Here is a 21,648-nt window from a genome sequence, read left to right as displayed (position 1 = left end):
CCTACTAAACGACCCATTTAGAATCATCTCAACTCACACGAGTACGTAACAGAGAAGAGAAAATCATAGGTGAAATTGCCAGATCGGATCATAAATTAGAGGTAAAATAGCAAGTTGAACAGCCGCAATAAAGCTCTAAAGCACTAACTAGTTTTCACATTGTGTCGTGGTTCTATCACAAAAGGAAAGGCTATGCAGCAAGAGAGAAGATTAGTAAGAACCAACAACTGTAGCAGATTGAATTGATACAACAAATAAATCAGTAAACAAATGTTCTCTCGTTGGATACATCAATAAGCAATATTCTGCCTTTGCCTGTACTTGAAGGCTGAGTTAGCATCACCACATATCAGGTGACGTGCAGTCTACTGATCACGCTAACATCATTCGGTATCAACAACAACATTGGCACTAATGTACACTCGAGCAATCAAAAAGGAGCAACAAGCAATTAGCCTATGGAGCAGAGGAGGATCGGTCGAACGATGTGAGCCTAAAACCCCGGCTGAAGCAATGGAGAGCATCCCTGGCTGTCACAATGGAGTTATCAATTGTCAATCTGGTCCAAATACGCAAAGGGCGGCAGAATCATTGAGATGAATGTACAAGCACAAAATTCTTATTGCTTATTGCTGATCTTGAATCTTTAGCGAGACTAATTCACTGTCCTGCTGTTGGCCTCTTGACCTTGAGCTCTTTTGAAGCCATCTTTGAGACCATTCGGGTAACCTGGAAAAGGGTACAGATAAAAATATAAACTTACAAGAAAACACACGAAGGCGATTGAGTAATAAACAGTTAGAAACTACTGTACATTTTCATCACTTCAGAGAAATGTATTAAGGCAAGGCGATTGAGTAATAAACAGTTAGCAACTACAGTACATTTTCGTCACTTCAGAGAAATGTATTAAGGCCATACATTGGGGATGATTTTTTTTTTTTTTTTTGGAAATGGTACTTCCTAGTGATGCACTTTCCTTTTTAGTTTGTCCCAAAAGAATGATACTTTTCTATACGTAGAAACAATTTAAAGTTTAAAACTTCTCATTATATCTTCATACAAATATTTATGGCTTGTTTTAAACATAATTCAAAAATCTTTTATTACAGTTACATTATTATTGTATTTGTACATTCAGCGTAAGTCATTGTACCTAAGTAAGCTGAGAGTTAGGATAAGTTACAGTAATCAGTCAAAGTGCATCACATAAATCGGGACAGAGGTTGTAATGATCAATCAACAAGGACAATTTGACCAACTCTATCAAAATATTGAACAAAGCCTCGTTGACATTAGGAGCGAAGAAATAAGCGAACAAAAGTGCATATTGGGTTTGCCCAACACCCCCCCCCCCCCCCCCCCCCCCCAAAACAAAAAAATTGCAACACCCAAGATAAAGAAAAGAAAAAGACTGATCAAACATATATTACATGCTCTCCCTTACTCCGCCCCCCGCCTCCTTTTAGGGCTGTGGGCAGATAGGGTTAGAATAGTCTGCAAAAAATTTGAGGCAAAATATTGTCATAAAAAAAAAAAAATTGAGGCAAAATAAAAATTATAGTAATGCACAAATGAAATTGAACTCCAGACTTACAGATCCAATCTCTCATAAATAGCTCTACGAACTGAGCTGTTAAGACCATATGCTATTGAGTTGAAGAGACCCTAAACAAAGCATAGAAGATTTGTCAAGAAAGAACATGTCAATACTTTTAGAGTGCCAGAGCTGTTAAAAGGAAGAGTAGATCAGTGCTAGACATCAACATAAAGCAAGCGTTAAGTTCCTATCCACTGAGAATCCTAATTCATGGATACAGGCACTTAAAACTAAACTAATCAACTTTTTTGTTGTTTAAACAAAGTAATCAGTGCAAAATTCACCAATTAGTTGAAGCAAAACTTGGCGGCACTCTTGCCATTCTGTGTATAACCTTGGTGGAAATGGAGGATCCAAGTCATTCTTTCCAGAGAGGTTTTGATTGTTAACACAAGTTACCAACAGGTCTATACCTGGTTGCAATCTATATGGTAGTAAATAAATGAAATGCTCATTCAAGATTGCAACAGTTCCCACCACGCACCTTCCCCAACCACATCAGAGAGAAGAGAAAAGAGAGTTCATCTATAGATAATAGTGTTTACCATGAGCTGTGCCGTTCCAACATCAAGAACCGAAAGCCAAAAGATTTTATGACCTGGTTCAATAACATCATGTATACGGTTGATTGTACCGAAAAACCATGATCCAATAAGAATTAGGGGATAGTAACCCCAACGATTTAGTGCCTGCGAGAAATCCAACAGCATAACAGTTGATATGAAGAGGCAAATAGCAAGAAATGAAAATGCGACGGTGTCCAAACTCCACTAGAAGACATCCATTTTCTACCCCATACTCTTACAAAGTATTATTTCGATTTACTTTTAACATAGGAGAGGAAGCTCTGCATACCTTCATGTCTGACCGAGGATCTGGTTGGTACCGCTCGGACATGCCCACTGCCATCTGGAATATTAGAAGAAGAACCAGCGTACTTGAAATGTCACAATTTTTTTTTTTTTCAGAACCCAAATCTTCATGAACCAATACAAGGAATGCGTAAATAATTAAGGACAAAGATAATGAGACTACATACACGAGTTGCATTGTTTAGCATCCGTATCACTTGAAAATAGGTGACACCATTAAAAAGAATGGCACCCCAAAGAGGTGCATAAAATGTTATGAAGTGTACCACCTGCAGTGATGAACATGGAAGAGATTAAATTAGATAGAAGTTCTTTCAGACTAAAGCAGAATATATCACAAACAACTCGAATGCAAACATCAATCTGGACCTGATGGTAGGCCAGAAAAACAGGTTTTGAGCTACATTTCGACTCTTAATTGCTACACTTTAATTGCGTTTGAGCTACAGTATTAGTATTTTATACTTATTACGTGAGTTTTATTGGGTAGGACATGATTTCAAGCTAAGGGCATTTTCGGAGCTAAAACAGACACTTTGGAGCTTCGAAGTCTGAGTAGAAGTCCAAGAAATTCAACTGCGATCAAATTCGGGGATTAACGACCAAGTCTGCATATGAAAAATTGAAGAAAAATGAGAAGCTGAAAATTTGGCCTACCGTGACGAGCCAGGCAACGCGGCGTGTCGCAACAGGGCATTTTGATGGCAGAAGTCTGTTTGCACAAGGCTCTGGAAATCCCTCTTGCCGAGTCGCATGGGGTGCCGCTGACAGCAACGCGTCAGCTCATTTTCTACCCATGTTTTGCCACTTTTCCTCATCAAGGGTTTTTTGGTCCAAAGCCTTAAAAGCCCAATTTTGATGGGACTTTTGGACCGACGGAGGATTGAGAGAGTGGCTAAGGCTTGGAGGCACAAGGATTTATTCCGTAGAGATTAAGTTCATACGGAAGAAGAATCTTAGCTTCGAGAATAATAGAATCACTAGAATCTTAGAAATGAATCTTGAACAAAGTTAGATCCCAAATAACTATCTTGCACATGTCTTGTCAATTGCCCTTACTTTTCCCATGGATAATTAACTATTGTTGCTCAACTCTCAGTTTTCCCATTATCAATTTTACTTGCTTACGTAACTTGTGATTTATAATCATCTCAATCTAAAGAATTAATTCTCCTGAATAATGTTAAGCCAAGAATTATTTGAATATTTCTTTACTATATTATCTTAGACGCAGTACGAGCTTTATTTTATAGTGTGTTTTGAGCTTGTCAGGACCATTTTACCAAAATCAGAATTGTCTCTTCTCCTTCAAAGGAGAGGAACTAAAATAAGAGAATTAAAATGTGAGAACACCTCTGCCAGCCAACGATCAATTACACTGCATTCATTTGACACATCAACTTTATTCATGTAAGTAAAAGAACTCCTATCCATAAACTTTTCAGTATTTCACAACTTTCACAATTTTTTGGAGAAAGGTAACAGTAGAACACTATCACAATTTTTGAAGGTAATAAAACTACAGAAATGACAATCAACACACATTACCATGAAAAAATATATAGCAGAAGAGCTTGAACTTATGATCATTAAATACTTGCCTTTCCTGTGTGTCCTGTTTGTGCCCAACACCAAGTGCCCAACCGACTTAGGTGTTCATGATTATTGGCAATTGATCTTATAACTGTCATTGCTCCTGAAGTTCCTGCAAGAAGCATCCACATATTAACAAGATGCAAAAAGAAAAAACCTTCCAGAAGTTGCCAACCAAAACAAATGCATTCAGAAACAGAGAAAGGAACCACAGTAACCAACTATAGAAGCCAATTTGTTTTCTCTAATAAGAAGATACCCCAAACATATAAATGAAACATTGGCTCCAAATCTTCTACATCCGTCTTATGTCTAACAACTGTCCGGTGAAGAGTAAAGGCAATTGTTGTAGTCCACAAGAAAGACGCTAGGCAGAAGAAATGTGTTGTATATCCCTGAGCATAACAGAAGAACCCTTTGGAAGGATCCCTGCATGCCCAAAAGAACTCACAGTTAATAAATGCTACGCGACCATTTAAAACGAAAATTTACTGGAAGCCTGCAACAAATAGCTTGTACACGGGAGTGGCCCTACCCAATTATGCTGAAGAAACTGCAGCACATGTCCTGCGCTCAAAATGAGGTATAATTATTTTAAAGCAGAAGCAAATGAATTAGAAGAAGGCTGGAAATGAGAGGAACTTAAACGATAAAAACATAAAGCACTATAGCAATGCCTCTGTATGAAAGATTATGAGTCATAATATAAAAAGGAAGCATCTTAGCAATCAATCTTCTTGATAGGCACATACCATTAGTCAATAATATATTATCCTAGAATCTTGGACATTATTACCACTTATATTTCTATTCTATTGATTGAGTACTTCCCATTAGTCATTTGGTTTGAGAAAGCACAGCAACAACCTCCTTTCAGATTATTAACCAAGTAAGAACAACTAAACTTAAAGCATAGTAATTTAGCAACCTCTAATCTGGACTCTTACCCAATAAAATGTTCATAGATATACTATTATTTAAGGATCTGAGATAATTGATTGATTAAACTTAAGGGTTGGAGTAACAAATTCGAAGCATAGAGTTAACTCGGTTTCCATTATAGCTGCTAGCTCACTAATACAAGTTTTAAATCCAGCTGCAGTTACATCCATTGATCCAACGATCAAAACTGAGATCAGATTAATTTCAAACCACTGTGGCAGAGAGACCACGAGAATCTGGGCAAGGTGCAGTCAAAACCACAATAATGAATCCTACAAAACCAATATGCATACCATTTTTTTTTTCTTGTTATTTCATCTTCTTTGAACTTTTCAAAGTACGAATTTATCTTTTTCTTCTTCTTCTTCAGTTACAAGAAATTTTCGCATTACTTGCCAAATAAAAAGATCCCTTGATATTAAGCTATGGAACAACTGTTTGTTTGGAGTTACAAGCTATTTGTAAAAGATAAGAGTCAACATCATTTCCATCAGAGCTACTAGAACTAGTTCAAATTCTCATCCTATATCAGCTACATACATTTCATCCAATGATAGTATAACCCACGGTGGGACGACAGACTGAGAGAACTGCAACAATGCTGGGAACAGAGACAACCAACATGGATATCAACTTCTTTCATGTTCTTTGTTCTTCTCTTTTTATATACTTCCAAATACATTTTTTCAACTTTTTATTCTTTTGATTTAGGCCTGTCAATAAGAAGATTTTCCATATTTTGCATCTCTTTTTTTTTTTTTTTGATAGGTAAAAGTTCTATTAATATGGTACCAAGATGGTACATGACCAAGTACAAGACAAAGCTACAACATCTCCACAAGTCATACTACATTTTCCCCCCTAAAAGATCCAAAAAAATCCAACTATTGGTCCATCCTATCTAGAGTACTGCTATAACACCAAAAAGAAAACGAGTTTTCGACATATTTGTTTTTTATTCTAGCAATCTGCAGTCTTTTCCCCTCAAAGCATGTCTTGTTCCTTTCCACCCAAACAGTCCATAATATGCAAATGGGAGTAGACCTCCATATCTGTTTCACGCTTCTTTTTACTCTTTGAGCTTGCCAAACTTCTTTTTGTGTCATTAGATACTGGATTCATTTACTTGCCTAATTGAAAAGACAAGAAATATTTGGCCTATATAAAACAACAACAACATACCTAGTGTAGTCCCAAAAGTAGGGTATTGGGAGTGTAGGTTGTACGCAAACCTTACCCCTTATCTTTGTGGGTCAAACAGGCTGTTTCCGAAAGAATCTCGGCTCAAAAGAATTTTGACCATATACATGTTACATTATTCTTTTTTTTATTTAAAGAAGGCACTTCAAATATAGAACACTCCATTGCATTTCCTTTCTAAACATCCTAGCTCACTGAATCCACTTCCTGATCTACTAAATCTACATACATTTTATAAAATAATGTATAAGCCACAGTTAATATTTTTTTGAAAAACTAACAAAACCCTAAGTAATGAAACAGAAGAGAGAGTAGAGAAAAAGTGGTAAGTAATTATACTGACGGATAAGGCGAGATAGAAGACAAGCTTGAAGGAGAACTTGCGAAGGTCTTTGAAAAGCAAGTAACAGAGTACTATAAATCCTGAACCAACGAATGAGAGACTTGATGCTCCGCTGTTAACTGCCGTGAGTACTTGTCGGTCTGACACCGTCAAATTCCCCATCACCGCTTTCACTGTCGCCATTCTTCTGATTACATACACTTAGTAATTACAAATACTGCCGAATTAAGATTGGTGCTGTTGATCGATGAAAATCTTAGGATCGAAGAAAGCAAAAAGTGAAGAAGAAGAAGTCTGCTGGCAAGCAATAGGAAATTGAATATCACATTGAAGAACTTATTTCTACCATATATGTTCGAGAGCCCTCAACGAGCGTCGCTTTGGCCGAGTGGTTAAGGCGTGTGCCTGCTAAGTACATGGGGTTTCCCCGCGAGAGTTCGAATCTCTCAGGCGACGTTATCAATCTTTTTTTGTTTATTGGCAAAATACATCAATTGTACCCTGAATTATACTCGAAATGTCGAGTTCATACTCCAACCAGACCCAAGATTAATGAATTGCGTGAGAGACACTCGCCCTCTGGTGATGCCGCGTATTAAATGATTCAATTAACATGCTAATTACACCATTATTCCTAAATCTAACTAATTTAATTATCCTAATATTTTAACCCCCAACCCATTTCATTTCACCCAAACCCATTTTATTTCACCCCACCCGTAAAAACCCTACCATCGATGAACCCAAACGACACCGCGTATTAAATGATTCAATTAACATGCTAATTACACCATTATTCCTAAATCTAACTAATTTAATTATCCTAATATTTTAACCCCCAACCCATTTCATTTCACCCAAACCCATTTTATTTCACCCCACCCGTAAAAACCCTACCATCGATGAACCCAAAAGACACCACTTGAAATCCTCGAGTTTTTTGAGTAATATTGTTGTATTTCGTAGAGTTTTTGAGTTCATCTTCCTCTTACACACGTATAATCGAAGTGTTAGTGATTTGTTCGAAGTTGGATTTCATCGACGGTTGAAAGTCAACATTTTCGTCGAAGTTTGGAGGAGAATCTAAAAGGTTACACCTATTTCATTGTCTCCATTGCTAAAAGGTTAGCCCCGTGTCTCATTTTATTTCTGTGTAATGCGATTAGAACTAGGGTTTTTTGCGTCTTTAAATTTTTTGTTAATTTTACAATGTAAATGCTTGGGTAAATGCTTGAATATCTTAAAATAAGTTGTTGTGGCATGTGTTGTTGATTTGGTCGTGGTCACACGTCTAACTTTACATACATATAAAATTGAACTATTTCTACTGTTTTCAGGTCGTAAATTGTGTTTTGAACTGATTACTTTGAGTTTTTACCATGGTGGGCTTTGAAAAAAGGGGAAAAAACCACATGCTGGCGGAGGAATTACTAATATTACATATGTGGATTTAGATCGGTTCTCTTACTTTGAATTCAGGGATTGTGTGAAAGAACTAGGTTATGACCCTGGGAGTTGTCTACTTTATGTGAGATTACCTAATAGTATGCCATTGATAATCAGACAGGGATACAATGGGAATTTCTGCATGTTTGGGAGATGGGGATATTTTGGAGGCATTTGTGTATAACTTGATTGAAGAGCTTTATAGTGGTCTCACCCTTATTAGAATATGTAAGCGGCGTGGAGGGGAAAAGTGGTGTATCTTTTGATAAAGGGATTGGTCAAGACATTAGGGGTAGTAAGGGAACAACTTAGCAAGGAGATGTGCATAATGCATCTTTTAATGCTGACTTAGAGCCATTCTTTGAGGCTCCATTTAAACCAACTCTAGAGGTACAAACTAATCCTCCAACTCATGCCCCTCTCCCACCTACTACTCCTCCAACTACTGCCCCTGTCCATCCTGCTATTGCTTCAAATCCTATCCCTGTCCAGCCTTCTACTACTCCAAATCCTACCCCTGTCCAGCCTACTACTTCTAAATTTTCACAAACTAGGGTTGTATCTGATGTTGCTGAATCTGGTAAGGATGATTTAGAATCAGACCCAGATGGATCATTGGGTGAAGGAGAAGTACATAGTGGGAGTGATGTCGATTAGGAGCTAAGGGGTTTTAGGGAGGAAATGAGGGATGGAAAGAGAAGGAGGATAGGTGAAAGACCTCAGCTAGGAACAGGAATAAAAAGGCCAGATGTGGGGTATGATGAATCAGAAGGTGGTAATAGAGACACTTTGGAAGGTAAGTTTCCTGGTGATTAGCCTTATTACCCTTTAGATGAATCTATTAGTTTTGAAACTGATCCAGATAAAATAACTGATGATGAAGGAGTGGTTGAACAGAGAGAGAAAGCAAGAAGAAAGAAGGTAACAAACAAAGTTGTGTTTGATAAAACCTGCAAGAAAGTAGTGTGGGAAACAAGCCTCCAATTTGAAAGTATTAATGAAGTTAGAGATGTTATTACCAAGTATGCAGTTGATGAATATGCTGCTATTGAAAAGCATGTTAATGGACCGACAAGGGTAAGGGTTAGGTGTACAAATGGTTGTCCTTGGCTTAGCTTTGACTCTAGGACAAACAATTTTGTGGTGAAGAACTACAATCCAATTCACAAATGTGACCCTACTAATAGGAACAAGCTTTACAATACCAAATTCTTATCCAGTCACTATAAGAGAGGATAAAGGAACAACCAAACATTAGAACTTTTGAGTTTCAACAGCTTATTAAGTAGGAAATAGATCTATATGTTGGAAGGACAATGTGTAGGAGAGCAAGAAACAAAGTGTTAGCTGAGTTAATGGGTGACCATGTTGAGGAATTTAGGAGAATTTTAAATTATAAGGAATAGTTGTTAAGATCAAATCTAGGTGGAATAGTTGTTAAGATCAAATCTAGGTGGAATAGTTGTTAAGATCAAATCTAGGTAGTGTATGTGTAGTCAAGCTTAGTGAGGAGACATTTGAAGGTGGCTGAAAAATGTTTAAAGGCTTCTACATATGTTTTGATGCACTGAAGAAGTCCTACTTGGTTGGTTGTAGGAAGTGCATTGATTTGGATGGTTGTTTTTTAAGGGAAATTTCTAAAGGTCAGTTACTTATTGTTGTTTGTAAAGATGGAAACAATCAGATGTTGCCACTGACTTGGGCAATAGTTGAGGTTGAAAACAAGCACACCTGGAGCTGTTTTATTAGAATTCTATAGGAAGATTTCAGTTGGGAGTGGGAGAGACATGATAGTTATAACAGATTTGCTAAAGGTAAGATTTAAGTGTTGAATTCACTCTATTATCATATCTGTTTTTACTAATAGTCTCTTTTTTACCAACTGCCTGTTTTTTATTCTTCACAAGGTCTTCAGAGTGCCATAACAGAGCAGCTGCCCTATGTTGAACATAGAATGTGTGTTAGGCATGTCTTAGCTAACTGGTCCAAGAATTATGAGGGCTTGAGAGAAAAAATTGCTTCTGGAGGTGTGCAAGGTATACTTTTGAGGCTGAGTTGCGGATAACCTTAAATACATGAAACTTCTGGGATAAACTGTCTTGATAAGTTATTGTACAAAAACCCAGAAAGATAGAGCAAGGTTTACTTCAATTTTACCATACAATGTGACAGTGTAGATAACAACATGGCTGGATGTTTCAACTCTTGGATATTAATTGCAAGGCACAAGACTATAATTACAATGCTTGAAGAAATAAGGGTGAAAATGACGAAGAGAGTAGGACAAATGAGAGAGTTTTGCAACAATTGGATCTATGATATGTCACGACCCAAATACCCAAACAAAGCAAAGTCGCGAAATATAATAAAGTGCGGAATTTAAATAAAGGAAGCCATAGTAAGTCGTATAAATGCTCTAATAAAACAAGAACAAAGGTAGTCTAAGTCAATACAATCCTCCAAAACCTGGAAGTCACAATACATGAGCATCTACTACGAGTACAAGTCCAGATAATATTACATAAACTGTCTGAAATGAAGATAAGACAGAAATAGTAAAGATAGAGCGAAGTGTGGTGCTATGGGACCCTTATCAGCATACCTTGAAACTCCACGAAACGCTCCAACAATCTCCAAGAAAGGTGCTCAACTTTTGCTCGGATCAGTACATGCACACAAAAGGTGCAGCAAGTGTAGAGTGAGTACAGGAAGCACGTGTACCCAGCAACATCGTTGATAGACCCTAAACTATAGTGATGACGAGGGTTGGTACTTCCGATACTTCTCTTCTTGCTTTGCTAGTTCAAATTTACAATTCATACGGAATCAACAAGTATAGAAGGTATGGACACTATATCAACTCTTACAATCCATCTCTATTCCAGCTTAGCCGAATAGGTTGAGTCATTTCCTTAGTTAAGTCAAATTCAGAGTAAAGATCCCATCTTTATATCCATTAATGCATATATGGCATGAAATCAAGTCAAACAAGCATCAATAGTATGAGATGTAACAGAATGTATGCAATGCAAGTGAATAGTATGCAATGCAATGGCTACATGCACCGATATACACATGCTCATGCAGTAGGTTTCACGTGACCCATGGGGGACTCATAAGGTCCATATACCCACTCGGAATACCAGATCTCCCAGATCACATCGGGTCCTAGCCATTGGATGAATATCATAATCACTCCAAACTATGTACCATATCCAATACCCGGCCTCCCAGGCTCCTATCTTGCAACTTACTGGTCATCTGCTAATAGTATCATGAAAGAATGAATGGATATGCGTACACTATGAAAATGCATAATATCAAGTCAATATCAAGATTATAAGTCCTTTTCATAAATCAGACGAGATGTGGAGTGATGAATGCCACTCAAGTCAACAAATCACAAGTATTCAGTCAAGCATGGCTCTCATGGCCTAAATAAACAGTAATCATACCAACCTAAATGGATTTATCCACCATTCTCATGGCTCGAAGGCTAAACACACAATCTTCATCATAATTATAGTACTTTTATGTTTCAAATTACCTATACAGGTACACCGGTACCCGCACAAGTGCTCGTCACCTCATGAGTACGGGACCCCCAATTCCCCATTACGCCCCTTATTATGTTTACTGTAACGACCCGCCTGGTCGTTATTTAATACTACGCAAAACCCGTACCCAATCTAGGCCGATGATCTTAAATGGTAAGCCCCATGGGGCGTTTAAATGATTAATAGTGGGAAAAATCAGTTTCGAAGAGAGTTAAAAGTCTTGGGCCTGGGTAAAATATGGTCCGCACAGCGGACAAGCGCTGCTACAGCGGTCTTTCTATAGCGAGTTATCGTCCATCGCAGCGGTGTCGCTGTAGAGAGCCTAATGTCCGCCGCAGCGAACATCGCGGACCAGTAAGCTCGTTTATCCATACTTAGTTTTATATTTCACCCTCCTTTTTAATAAAAGACCCTCTAAGGCTGATATTAGGTTTTACGTGAAGAAAAACCCTTGACACCAAGAAAAAGAGGCTCCTCTAACATTCTTCCCATCTTCCCCATCAATTACCATCTCTCGCGTACTTCATGGAAATTCAAATAGTTGTTCGTCATCGAGGCAGGTTACGGTTTACTTGAGTTAGACTTTGATTAGTGAGTCGTATATACGTATATAATTGACAGGAGAATGCATGATTAGGTCTTCGGACACAGAGTTTGGATGGATTTGTGCATAATTTATCGGGAGATTATGTGTATATAGTAACTAGGGTAACAACGAGTATATAATTGGGTACTAAGTTCTACAATGGTTGATGTTTATGCATTACGGATAGGAAGTGAATATTTGTCATTGTTAAAAAGGGCTATCCCGTATTTTAGAGTAATTACTCCCATGTATATTTAATTTCCTCATTGATTGTCGAGTAAATTTGTAATATTCATTACGGCTGTCCATTTTTGTCAATAAGAATGGTTGCATTGGGTCAATTGAAACGAAGGCATAATAGTGTACGCCGCCAAGGGCATATTTTATGAAATTAATTTATTCATTAGCATCGTTGCATATATTTGCATATGATTATGGAACAAGGCATGGAACGAAAGTCTGAGTAAGCATCTGTTGTATTATCCAATGTTTATGGCCGAGTTAGGTTGAATATGCGGTACTACTTGATAATCCATCATTGGAAAGGATGCGAAGGATAGATATATATACATACATGAACAGGCACATTTGACCGTGGGTGAGGATGTGGCCTAGTTGTGATCTCGGGTCCGAGGAGTGAATTCGAAACGAGGCTACATGGACACCATGGGTCCCCTACAGGTCATGACTTCTGGGTAATGACACCAATTAGCATGTGTGTACAGTGTGCATTTGGCCATTGCATTGCATCGCATTACATAACTTTATGTCCTCATATTGCATGTTGTCATTCTATTACATTACTCTATGCATCTCCTATAATTGTGTGGTACTTTCTGAGGATTGTGATCATTCATGATTGTGTTGGTTTTTAGGAGTGATTCGTTAAGTTTCAGAGTTCAGCATTTAGTCTGATGGATTTGGAGAGTTCCGTTGATGGAAGTGTGATGGAATGTGTTCTGTGGTTGCGTCATACCCTAGTGAGTGAATCGGGTAGAAAGCTCTACGGTTAATAATCAAGAAGTAGACGTTAGTGTAACAAGGAGATAAGACTTAATTAATTGGCCCTAAAAGGAAATACGGAATAGGACTACACTAGACTAGTCGGATAACTGATAATACTGTGGAAACAAGAGAATCTAAATAACTGGAAGTAGAGAGATGAGTTGGTAATTGGTTTAATTATCTATAATAGGAGTCTCGAGGGCGCCTGATGACTTATCTGTTTATCTTGTTGATTTTATATTGTGTTGCGTGAACTAATCTTAGTCGACCTATGATGCTTACCAGTACGTGTGGTGTACTGATACTACTCTTGCTACATCCTTTTTGGGTGTAGATGTGTTGCAGGTTATAAGTTGAAGTTTCTCTTTATGGATTCCTGAACATCTTCCTACAGCCTTGCTCATCTCATTCTAGGCAGAGGCTATGTCGTTTATTTTGTTTATCCTTGTGTAATAGGAACTCTTGTACCTGTCTAGACTAGATCCCGGGGATTTTTCAGTTTTCTTGTAACAATAACCGATTTTTTATAAAACTTTGTTGTTCATTATGTATATTAATTGTGTCACTGGTAATAACAATGTCACGACCCAGCCTCGTAGGCCGTGACTGGTGCCCGAACTGGGCACCCGTATACTAACCTGTTACATATAACATCAAACTGAAACTACGACAATACGGAAACTTATAAAGGAACTCCAAAGTTCGTAACATCATCATATATATATACTTCCAGATCAATGGTCTCCTGAGGAGTCACAACTAATCATATCATGAAATAATACGCAAGCCGACAAGGCTGCCATCACATATCAATATCTTATGCAAGCCGACAAGGTTGCTACTAGAGACGAACATCATACCACAACACATCGTATAGACACAGCTGAACAAAACCCATACACAACCCACACATATGTCTACAGAACTCTAAGAATACGAATAGCGAAATATGACGGGACAGGGCCCCGTCGTACCCCAGGATAACATATACATATATATATATATCATAAGATTCAAACCAAAAGTCTACACTCCGGAACAACGGAGCTCTCCAAGACAGCAGAAAGGGAGTCCTAAGCTGGCGGATCACCAAAGCGAGTGTCTCCACCTGCGGGCATTAAACGCAGCCCCCGAAGAAAGGGGGTCAGTACGGAATATGTACTGAGCATGTAAAGCATGAAATACAGTAAACGGGATCATAACTGAAATAAGGAGTACAGAAAACAAGTACAATGTCCAGAATACCAAAACACTTTCCTTTGAAACATAAATCATGCATGTCAATATCATATATCATATACATATATACCGTACCCGGCCCTCTAGTGAGGGACTCAGTGAATAAAGTCATCATATGCCCTCCTGGCCGCCTTAACATGTCATCATATCATATATATATATATATATACCGTACCCGGCCCTCTAGTGAGGGACTCGGTGAACAATGCAGTGAAACTGTGCACGATAACATACCAAACCCGGGACTCGGTGAAAGACATATTGAGGCAAGCACGATCAGAGAAGTGAGCAACCATATGTAATTTAAAACATTGTCAAGACTCAAACAAAATAAGAAGAGGAGATTAACACCTGAGTATCAGTAGCGACAATTATAACAAGTATCCCTCGAATGTCATTATAGTTCATATCAAAAGAGTCTTAGGAATCGTAGACACATGTCAATATGGTGTGAAATAGCTTATAGAAGTCAAGGACACTAATCATTACAAAATTCTTTAAGAATAGGAATTTTCACGCATCAACTACTATCCAACGTACAAAGGACTCGAGGGGAAAACCTAATCACTTAATCGTTCTAGCATCAAAAAGTGAATAAGAATCATGAATCACATTCGGAACTTATGAATAGAGTTACCCCAAAGTTCATGTCATTCATCACTTACATCTAAGACATGCCAAAAGAAAGAAGGGACAACTTTACATACTTGTTGGCGGTTATTCGTAACCCGTTCGTCTCGTCGCTCTTTTAGCCTATTTAATATAAGAGTAACGTTATCGTTAGTAACTATATTTTTTTAGTTCACAAATCTATAGCCCATTTCTTATAGAACCTATATTTAGCTTATGTATTCTCGTTTAGGGTTTTCTATTATCTAAAGACTTAACGAAAATCGGGCAGCACTTCCCCTATATATTCGCCTATCTCGAATTTCCAATTGCTCTCCTGTTAACACAGAAGTACCAACAACAACATATGGACATAATCATATCTTCAATTCTTTCAATTCCATAAGGATAACAACATGTTCATATCAACACAACTTCACCCTTAACTTTTCTAATTCTTTCATTCCTTCACCATATAATCCATGATAACAACAACTATAATGCAACTTAAAATTAATTTACCATGTCTAATTAAGGCAGCCCTCCACACGGCTCAATTCATACTCCAACATCAACATATATAACCCTTTATATTCAACACATATCTATCAAGTTTCACAAGTTTAAACTACTTTCCGAAACATATAGAACAAGATTGAATCTTACCTTAACAACCAAGCTCTTATCACCAATATGTAATTTCTTCAAGAACAGCCATGGCCGTGAGTTGCCATAGCTGCCATGATCTTCATCCTTCTCCTCCACTTGACCTTGAAATTCCGCTAATTAATGGCATAGATGGGGCGGAAAGGGGCTGGCCGTGAGCCCCCCTTGGTGGCTGCCATGGCCGAGACCACCTCCATCATTTTCCAATCTTGGAAATGTTTCTATCTCTATTTGCCTTTCACAAAATGGAAAGCAATGTTGTTGATTGCTTAGTCATACTCATGACTTTATATGGCATCTACAAAGTGGACACATGTCCATTTTCATGACATGTGTCCATTTTTGCTCATGGCCAATCAATTCTTGCCACGTGTTGTGGGGCCCACTTTCAATAATTAAATTAATTAATCACTAATACTTACTTAATAATTTAATCGTAATTAATTAGTTCCTAATCCCCAATAATATTTTTACACTAAATAAAATTTATAAACAATTGGTTGTAATTTAGAAATTAAAAATTTAGGGTTTCTATTCCGTGTCCGAGAATGATCCCGTCTTTTAACTTGAGTCGATTCTCTTGCGAATAATTCGACGTATAAATATACGGGGTATAACAAACAATGCGTTGGATTTTGGGTTGGTTGGTAAGGGTTCGCCTACTAGGTAGTAATATGGTAGGTGCCCGCATGGCTCGTGATTTTAGGTCGTGACATTTACCAACACAGAACACTAAATAAAGGGTCTAGTAAGTCTCAACATGCCTGAATCAGAAGCCGAAAAGTCACTCCACGGCCTTTCCCTTCCTCCGAGCTTCCAAACGAGCCCACTCTGATCAAATATGATATTTACGTGAGAATACGAGTCTAATGATACCCATAAAGCCATATAAAGAATTCGGGTTCAAAAAGTCATCCTAAAACCCTGTCCCAAACCCTAAGGGTAAATTGGTAATTTATCATAAATACAGGCCCAATATGGTTAAATTAGTAATCTACACGATCATATGAATCCAATACCCATATTGCTAAGGTTTAGTCCGTAACCTAAAATAATACCGAAAAGGACAACCCAGACCCCACAAGGGCAAAATTGGAATTTAAGCCTAAAATCATCTTACCCATAGCTTAGATAGTCCAAATCCTAAAAAATATCAAGTTCTAATCACATTTGTACCCTTAATTTCATAAATTATTAAACCTATTTCTATGAAAAAACCTCCAATTTCTACTCTAGAAATCATGAATTCAAGCTTAATCTAAAGGAATATGGTTAGATGAAGGTTAAAATCTTACCCCAATGTAGAAATTTGATCTTGGCACTTGGAATCTCTCAATTTCGAGTTCTCTAGTTTCTAAAATGGTGAATGGGGAATAAAACACGATTTGGGGTTTTTAATCACTGTTCAGATGACTAATCATCGCGAACGCGAGCTACCCTCACGAACGCGATGTTTAACCGGACCCTAACCATCGCGATCGTGACTGGTCGATCACGAACGCGATGTTTGACCCGGCCCTAACCATCGCGATCGTGACTGGTCGATCGCGAACACGATGACCAGGCCAACCCGGCCCAGACCCCAACTACCCTTCGCGAACACAAGCCTCGTCTCGCGAACGCGACCCCACTTGGTCCTTCTTCTTCGTGAATGGGAGACCTCCCCCGCGAACGCGAAGAAGGAAACTAGATGACTGAAACACCAGAAAATATGATTTTCTCCGGATTTCAACCAAACCCTCGAAATTCATTCGGAAGCCCCCGGACACAAACCAAATATGCATTTCAATTGTAACACATGTTACGAACTCGCTCGCACACTCAGATTTTCCAAAAGAGGTCATCTTGACCCGGCGTTGAAGGTCAACTCCAACACTGCAAAAACCCAACTTTCCAACCAAGTACCCAAACCGCCCCTGAACCAAAGGCTCGACTAAGTCATAAATAACTTTTTGGACATAAAGGAATCGACGAAACCACAAAAATGACACATTTATCCCTGGTGTTGACTTTGGTCAAACTTCCCCATTTATCTAACTCTAAAAGTTCTAAACTTACCAAAATCAATTCGAAACTCGCCTAATTACCTCAAACCACACCACCCATCCCCGTAACTCATAAAGGAACAAAAAGTAAAACTCATGAAGGGTATTTTGGAAAATTTTAGGAGAAAGACTCAAAATGACTTAGCGAGTCATTACATCAGATATCACTTAAAATAACGTTCGTCCTCGAACGGTAAAAGATAAAAAGATACATGGATCCTCAAAAAGCTAGGGATATCTAGACCGCATATCAGACTCGGTCTCCCAAGTTGCCTCCTCAACATGACGATGCCTCCATTGTACTTTCACTGAAATTATTTCCTTTAATCTCAACTTCCGAACCTGTCTATCTAAAGTGGCTATCGGCTCCTCCTCAAAAGTCAGATATGATCAAGAAATACCAAATCCCATCTAATCACATGAGAACCATCCGAATGGTACTTCTTCAGCATCGAAATATGAAAAACTTGGTGAACACCCAAAAGACCCGGAGGCAATGCTAACTCATAAGCCACTTGACCAACACGCTGAACTATCTCAAATGGGCCAATAAACCTCGGACTCAACTTCCTTTTCTTCCCAAACCTCATCACACCGTGAAACCTTCAACATAATTCGCTCCCCAACCATGAACTTTAAGTCACGAACCTTTCGGTCTGCATAACTCTTCTATCTACTCTGAGCTGTGAGAAGTCTCTACTGAATCAATTTCACTCTATCCAACAAATCCGTACCCTAAGGCCTAACCTCGAAGGCATCAAACCAGCCAATCGGTGAGCGATATCTCCTACCATACAATGCCTCAAACGGTGATATCTCAATGCTCAAATGATAGTTATTGTTGTAAGAAAACTCCGCCAAAGGTAGAAACTGATCCCAATGACCCCTGAAATCAATCACACAAGCCCGCAACAAATCCTCGAGAACCTGAATAGTCCGTTCAGACTGTTCATCCATCTGAGGGTGAAAAGTTATACTGAGCTCCACTCTAGTACACAACTACTTCTGTATGGACCTCTAGAAATGCAATGTAAATAGTGTACCTCGTTCTGAAATGATAGAAATAGGCACCCCATGCAAGCAAACTATCTCCTGAATGTAGATCTTGGCCAACTTCTCTGAATTGTAAGTCGTCTGAACAGGGGTGAAATGGGCAGACTTGGTCAATTTGTCCACGATGACCGAAATAGCATCAAACTTGCCCAAGGTGCATGTCAATCCTACCACAAAGTCTATAGTGATCCGCTCCCACTTCCACTCGGGAATGGGCATCTTCTGAACCATAACACTAGGCTTTTGATGCTCATACTTCACTTGCTGACAATTCAAATACCAAGACACAAACTCCACTATGTCTCTCTTCATGCGACACCACCAATAATGTTGCTTCAAATCACGATACATCTTTGTAGCCCCTGGATGAATGGAATACTTCAAACAATGAGCCTCCTCTATGATCAACCTAGTCAAATCTCCCACTCTCGTACCAAAAATCCGACCCTTGATCCTAAAAACTCAACCGCCATCAAGAATAGCTTCCTTAGCCTCACTTTGCAACACTTTGTCCCGTATTTTGCACAACTTCACATCCTGAAACTGCTGAGCCCGAATATGCTATAATGAGGAAGACCGCGCCTCCACACATGCTAAAACCCTGCCGGGTTACAAAATATCAAGCCTCACAAAATGATTAGCCAGAGACTGAACGTCCATAGCTAACGGACGCTCTCCCACGTGCAACAATGCCAAGCTACCTATGTTCACCACTTTCCTACTTAAGGCATCCGCAACCACATTGGCCCTACTCGGATGACAAAGAATGGTCATGCCATAGTCCTTGAGTAACTCCAACCACCTACGCTGTCACAAGTTGAGGTCCTTCTGATTGAAAATATTCTGAAGGCTACGATGATCCGTGAACACCTCACAATGTACTCCATAGAGATAATGCCTCCAAATCTTCAAAGCGAACACTACCGCCGCCAACTCGAATTCATGAGTGGGGTAGTTCTTCTCATGCACCTTCAACTGTCTCAAAGAATAAGCTATCACTTTCCCTTTCTACATCAATACACAGCCAAGGCCTACTGTAGAAACATCAGAATAAATCATAAAGCTCTCTCCCTCGATAGGTATGGTCAGAATCGGAGCGGTAGTCAACAAAGTCTTGAGCTTTTGAAAGCTCGCCTTACACTCATCGGACCAAAGGAAAGCCACTTTCTTTTGAGTCAGCTTTGTCAACGGGGACACAATGGATGAAAATCCCTCCACAAAATGACGATAGTAACCTGCGAGGCCCACAAAGCTCAGTGACCGAGGCCGGTCTAATCTAATCTCGAACTACCTCAATCTTTTTGGGATCTACCAAAATACCATCCTTAGTCACCAGATGCCCCATGAATGCCATCGAGCTAAGCCAAAAATCATACTTCGAGAACTTAGCATAAAACTTCTTCTCTTTCAGAACCCCAAGCACGATCCATAGATGCTGCTCATGCTCCTCCTTACTCCGAGAGTATATCAAGATGTCGTCAATGAAGACAATCATAAAAGAATATAAATAGGGCCTGAATACTCCGTTCATCAACTCCATAAAGGCTGCGGGAGCATTTGTCAACCCAAAAGACATCACCAAGAACTCATAATGCCCATAACGTGTTCGAAAAGCTATATTAGGGACATCCTTAGCCTTAATCCTCAACTGGTGATAGCTGGATCTCAAATTCATCTTGGAAAAGACAGAAGTACCCTGAAGCTGGTAAAAAAAAATCATCAATGCGCGGAATAAGATATTTGTTCTTGATAGTCACCTTGTTCAACTGCTTGTAATCAATAAACATCCGCATAGACCCATCTTTCTTTTTCACGAACAATACGGGAGCACCTTGTGGCGAAACACTAGGCCTAATGAACCCTTTGCTTAACAAATCCTGTAACTATTTCTTCAACTCGGCCGGTGCTATCTGATATGGCGGAATAGAAATGGGTTGAGTACCTGGCTCCAAATCAATGTAGAAGTCAATGTCACGTTCAAGTGAAACACTTGGAAAGTCTGTAGGGAACATCTCTGGAAACTCTCGTACTACCGGGACTGACTCTAACGGAGGAGTCTTCGCACTAGTGTCTCAACTATAAGCCAAGTAAGAGGGACAATCCTTCTCCACAATCCTTTGAGCCTTAAGAAATGAGATCACCTTCTTCAGGTACTGACTAAGAGTACCCTTCCACTCTAAGCGAGGAATACCTGGCATGGACAAAGTAACTATCTTGGCATGACAACCCAAGATCGTGTGATACGGAGATAACCAATCCATCCCAAGAATAACATCAAAATCCACCAAATCTAAGACTTTCAAGTCTACTTGGGTATTGTAACCCATCAAAGTAACTACACAATACCTATACACTCGGTCCATCACTACAGAATCCCTACAGGAGTAGAAACATGAATGGGAAAATCTAAGGAATCACAAATCAAATGCAAACTCAAGGAAAAATAGGTAGATCCTGGATCAAATAACATCGTAGCTAAATGACGGCAAATCGAATGTATACCTGTGATGACTGTATCGGAGGCCTCTGCCTTAGGTCTTCCCAGAAAAGCATAACAATGAGCACGATCACCCGAAGTCTGAGTACTCTACTACCCTGAGCGCCACCTCTAACCGGCTGTGCAGTTAACCTAGGCACGAAAGTCTGGAAACTGTGATGCTGACCATTGCCCCTAAGTCTGGGGCAATCCCTCTTGAAATGCCCAAGGTCTCCACACTCAAAACAGCCCCTGGGAACTGTAGCCAGCTGAGAAGAAGAACTAGTACCCCAATATCCTCTACGACCAGATGGCCTAGACGAACTCTAAAACAGCTACCCTGTGCCATAAAAAGTACGTGCTGACTGATCCCTCTCAGAAACTGGCATAGCTACTACAATTTGCCTAGAAATTGG

General features: G+C 39.1%; 1 protein-coding gene and 1 non-coding gene across 3 annotated transcripts; one reads left to right on the top strand and one right to left on the bottom strand.

Moving 5' to 3' along the window:
- Window positions 1-210: 210 nt before the first annotated feature.
- Window positions 211-7,016, bottom strand: LOC132636003 (G-protein coupled receptor 1). Of its 2 annotated transcripts, none has more exons than XM_060352633.1 (9): window positions 6,551-7,016; window positions 4,601-4,632; window positions 4,325-4,494; window positions 4,074-4,177; window positions 2,640-2,741; window positions 2,456-2,509; window positions 2,146-2,289; window positions 1,598-1,668; window positions 211-729 (listed from the first exon to the last, which is right to left on the bottom strand). In XM_060352633.1, exons 1-9 carry the CDS (start codon window positions 6,731-6,733, stop codon window positions 627-629), a joined length of 963 nt encoding a protein of 320 aa, XP_060208616.1. In that variant the 5' UTR covers window positions 6,734-7,016; the 3' UTR covers window positions 211-626. The 2 variants fall into 2 exon arrangements, with proteins under 2 accessions (XP_060208616.1, XP_060208617.1); XM_060352634.1 differs by having other exon boundaries at window positions 6,547-6,664.
- Window positions 6,925-7,006, top strand: TRNAS-GCU (transfer RNA serine (anticodon GCU)). Its single transcript has one exon. It is a non-coding gene; the product is annotated as a tRNA-Ser (tRNA).
- Window positions 7,017-21,648: the final 14,632 nt, after the last annotated feature.

Source organism: Lycium barbarum, chromosome 4, assembly GCF_019175385.1.
Source record: "Lycium barbarum isolate Lr01 chromosome 4, ASM1917538v2, whole genome shotgun sequence".
In the NCBI taxonomy this organism is placed as follows: domain Eukaryota; kingdom Viridiplantae; phylum Streptophyta; class Magnoliopsida; order Solanales; family Solanaceae; genus Lycium; species Lycium barbarum.
This window is presented reverse-complemented; position numbering and strand designations above follow the sequence as displayed.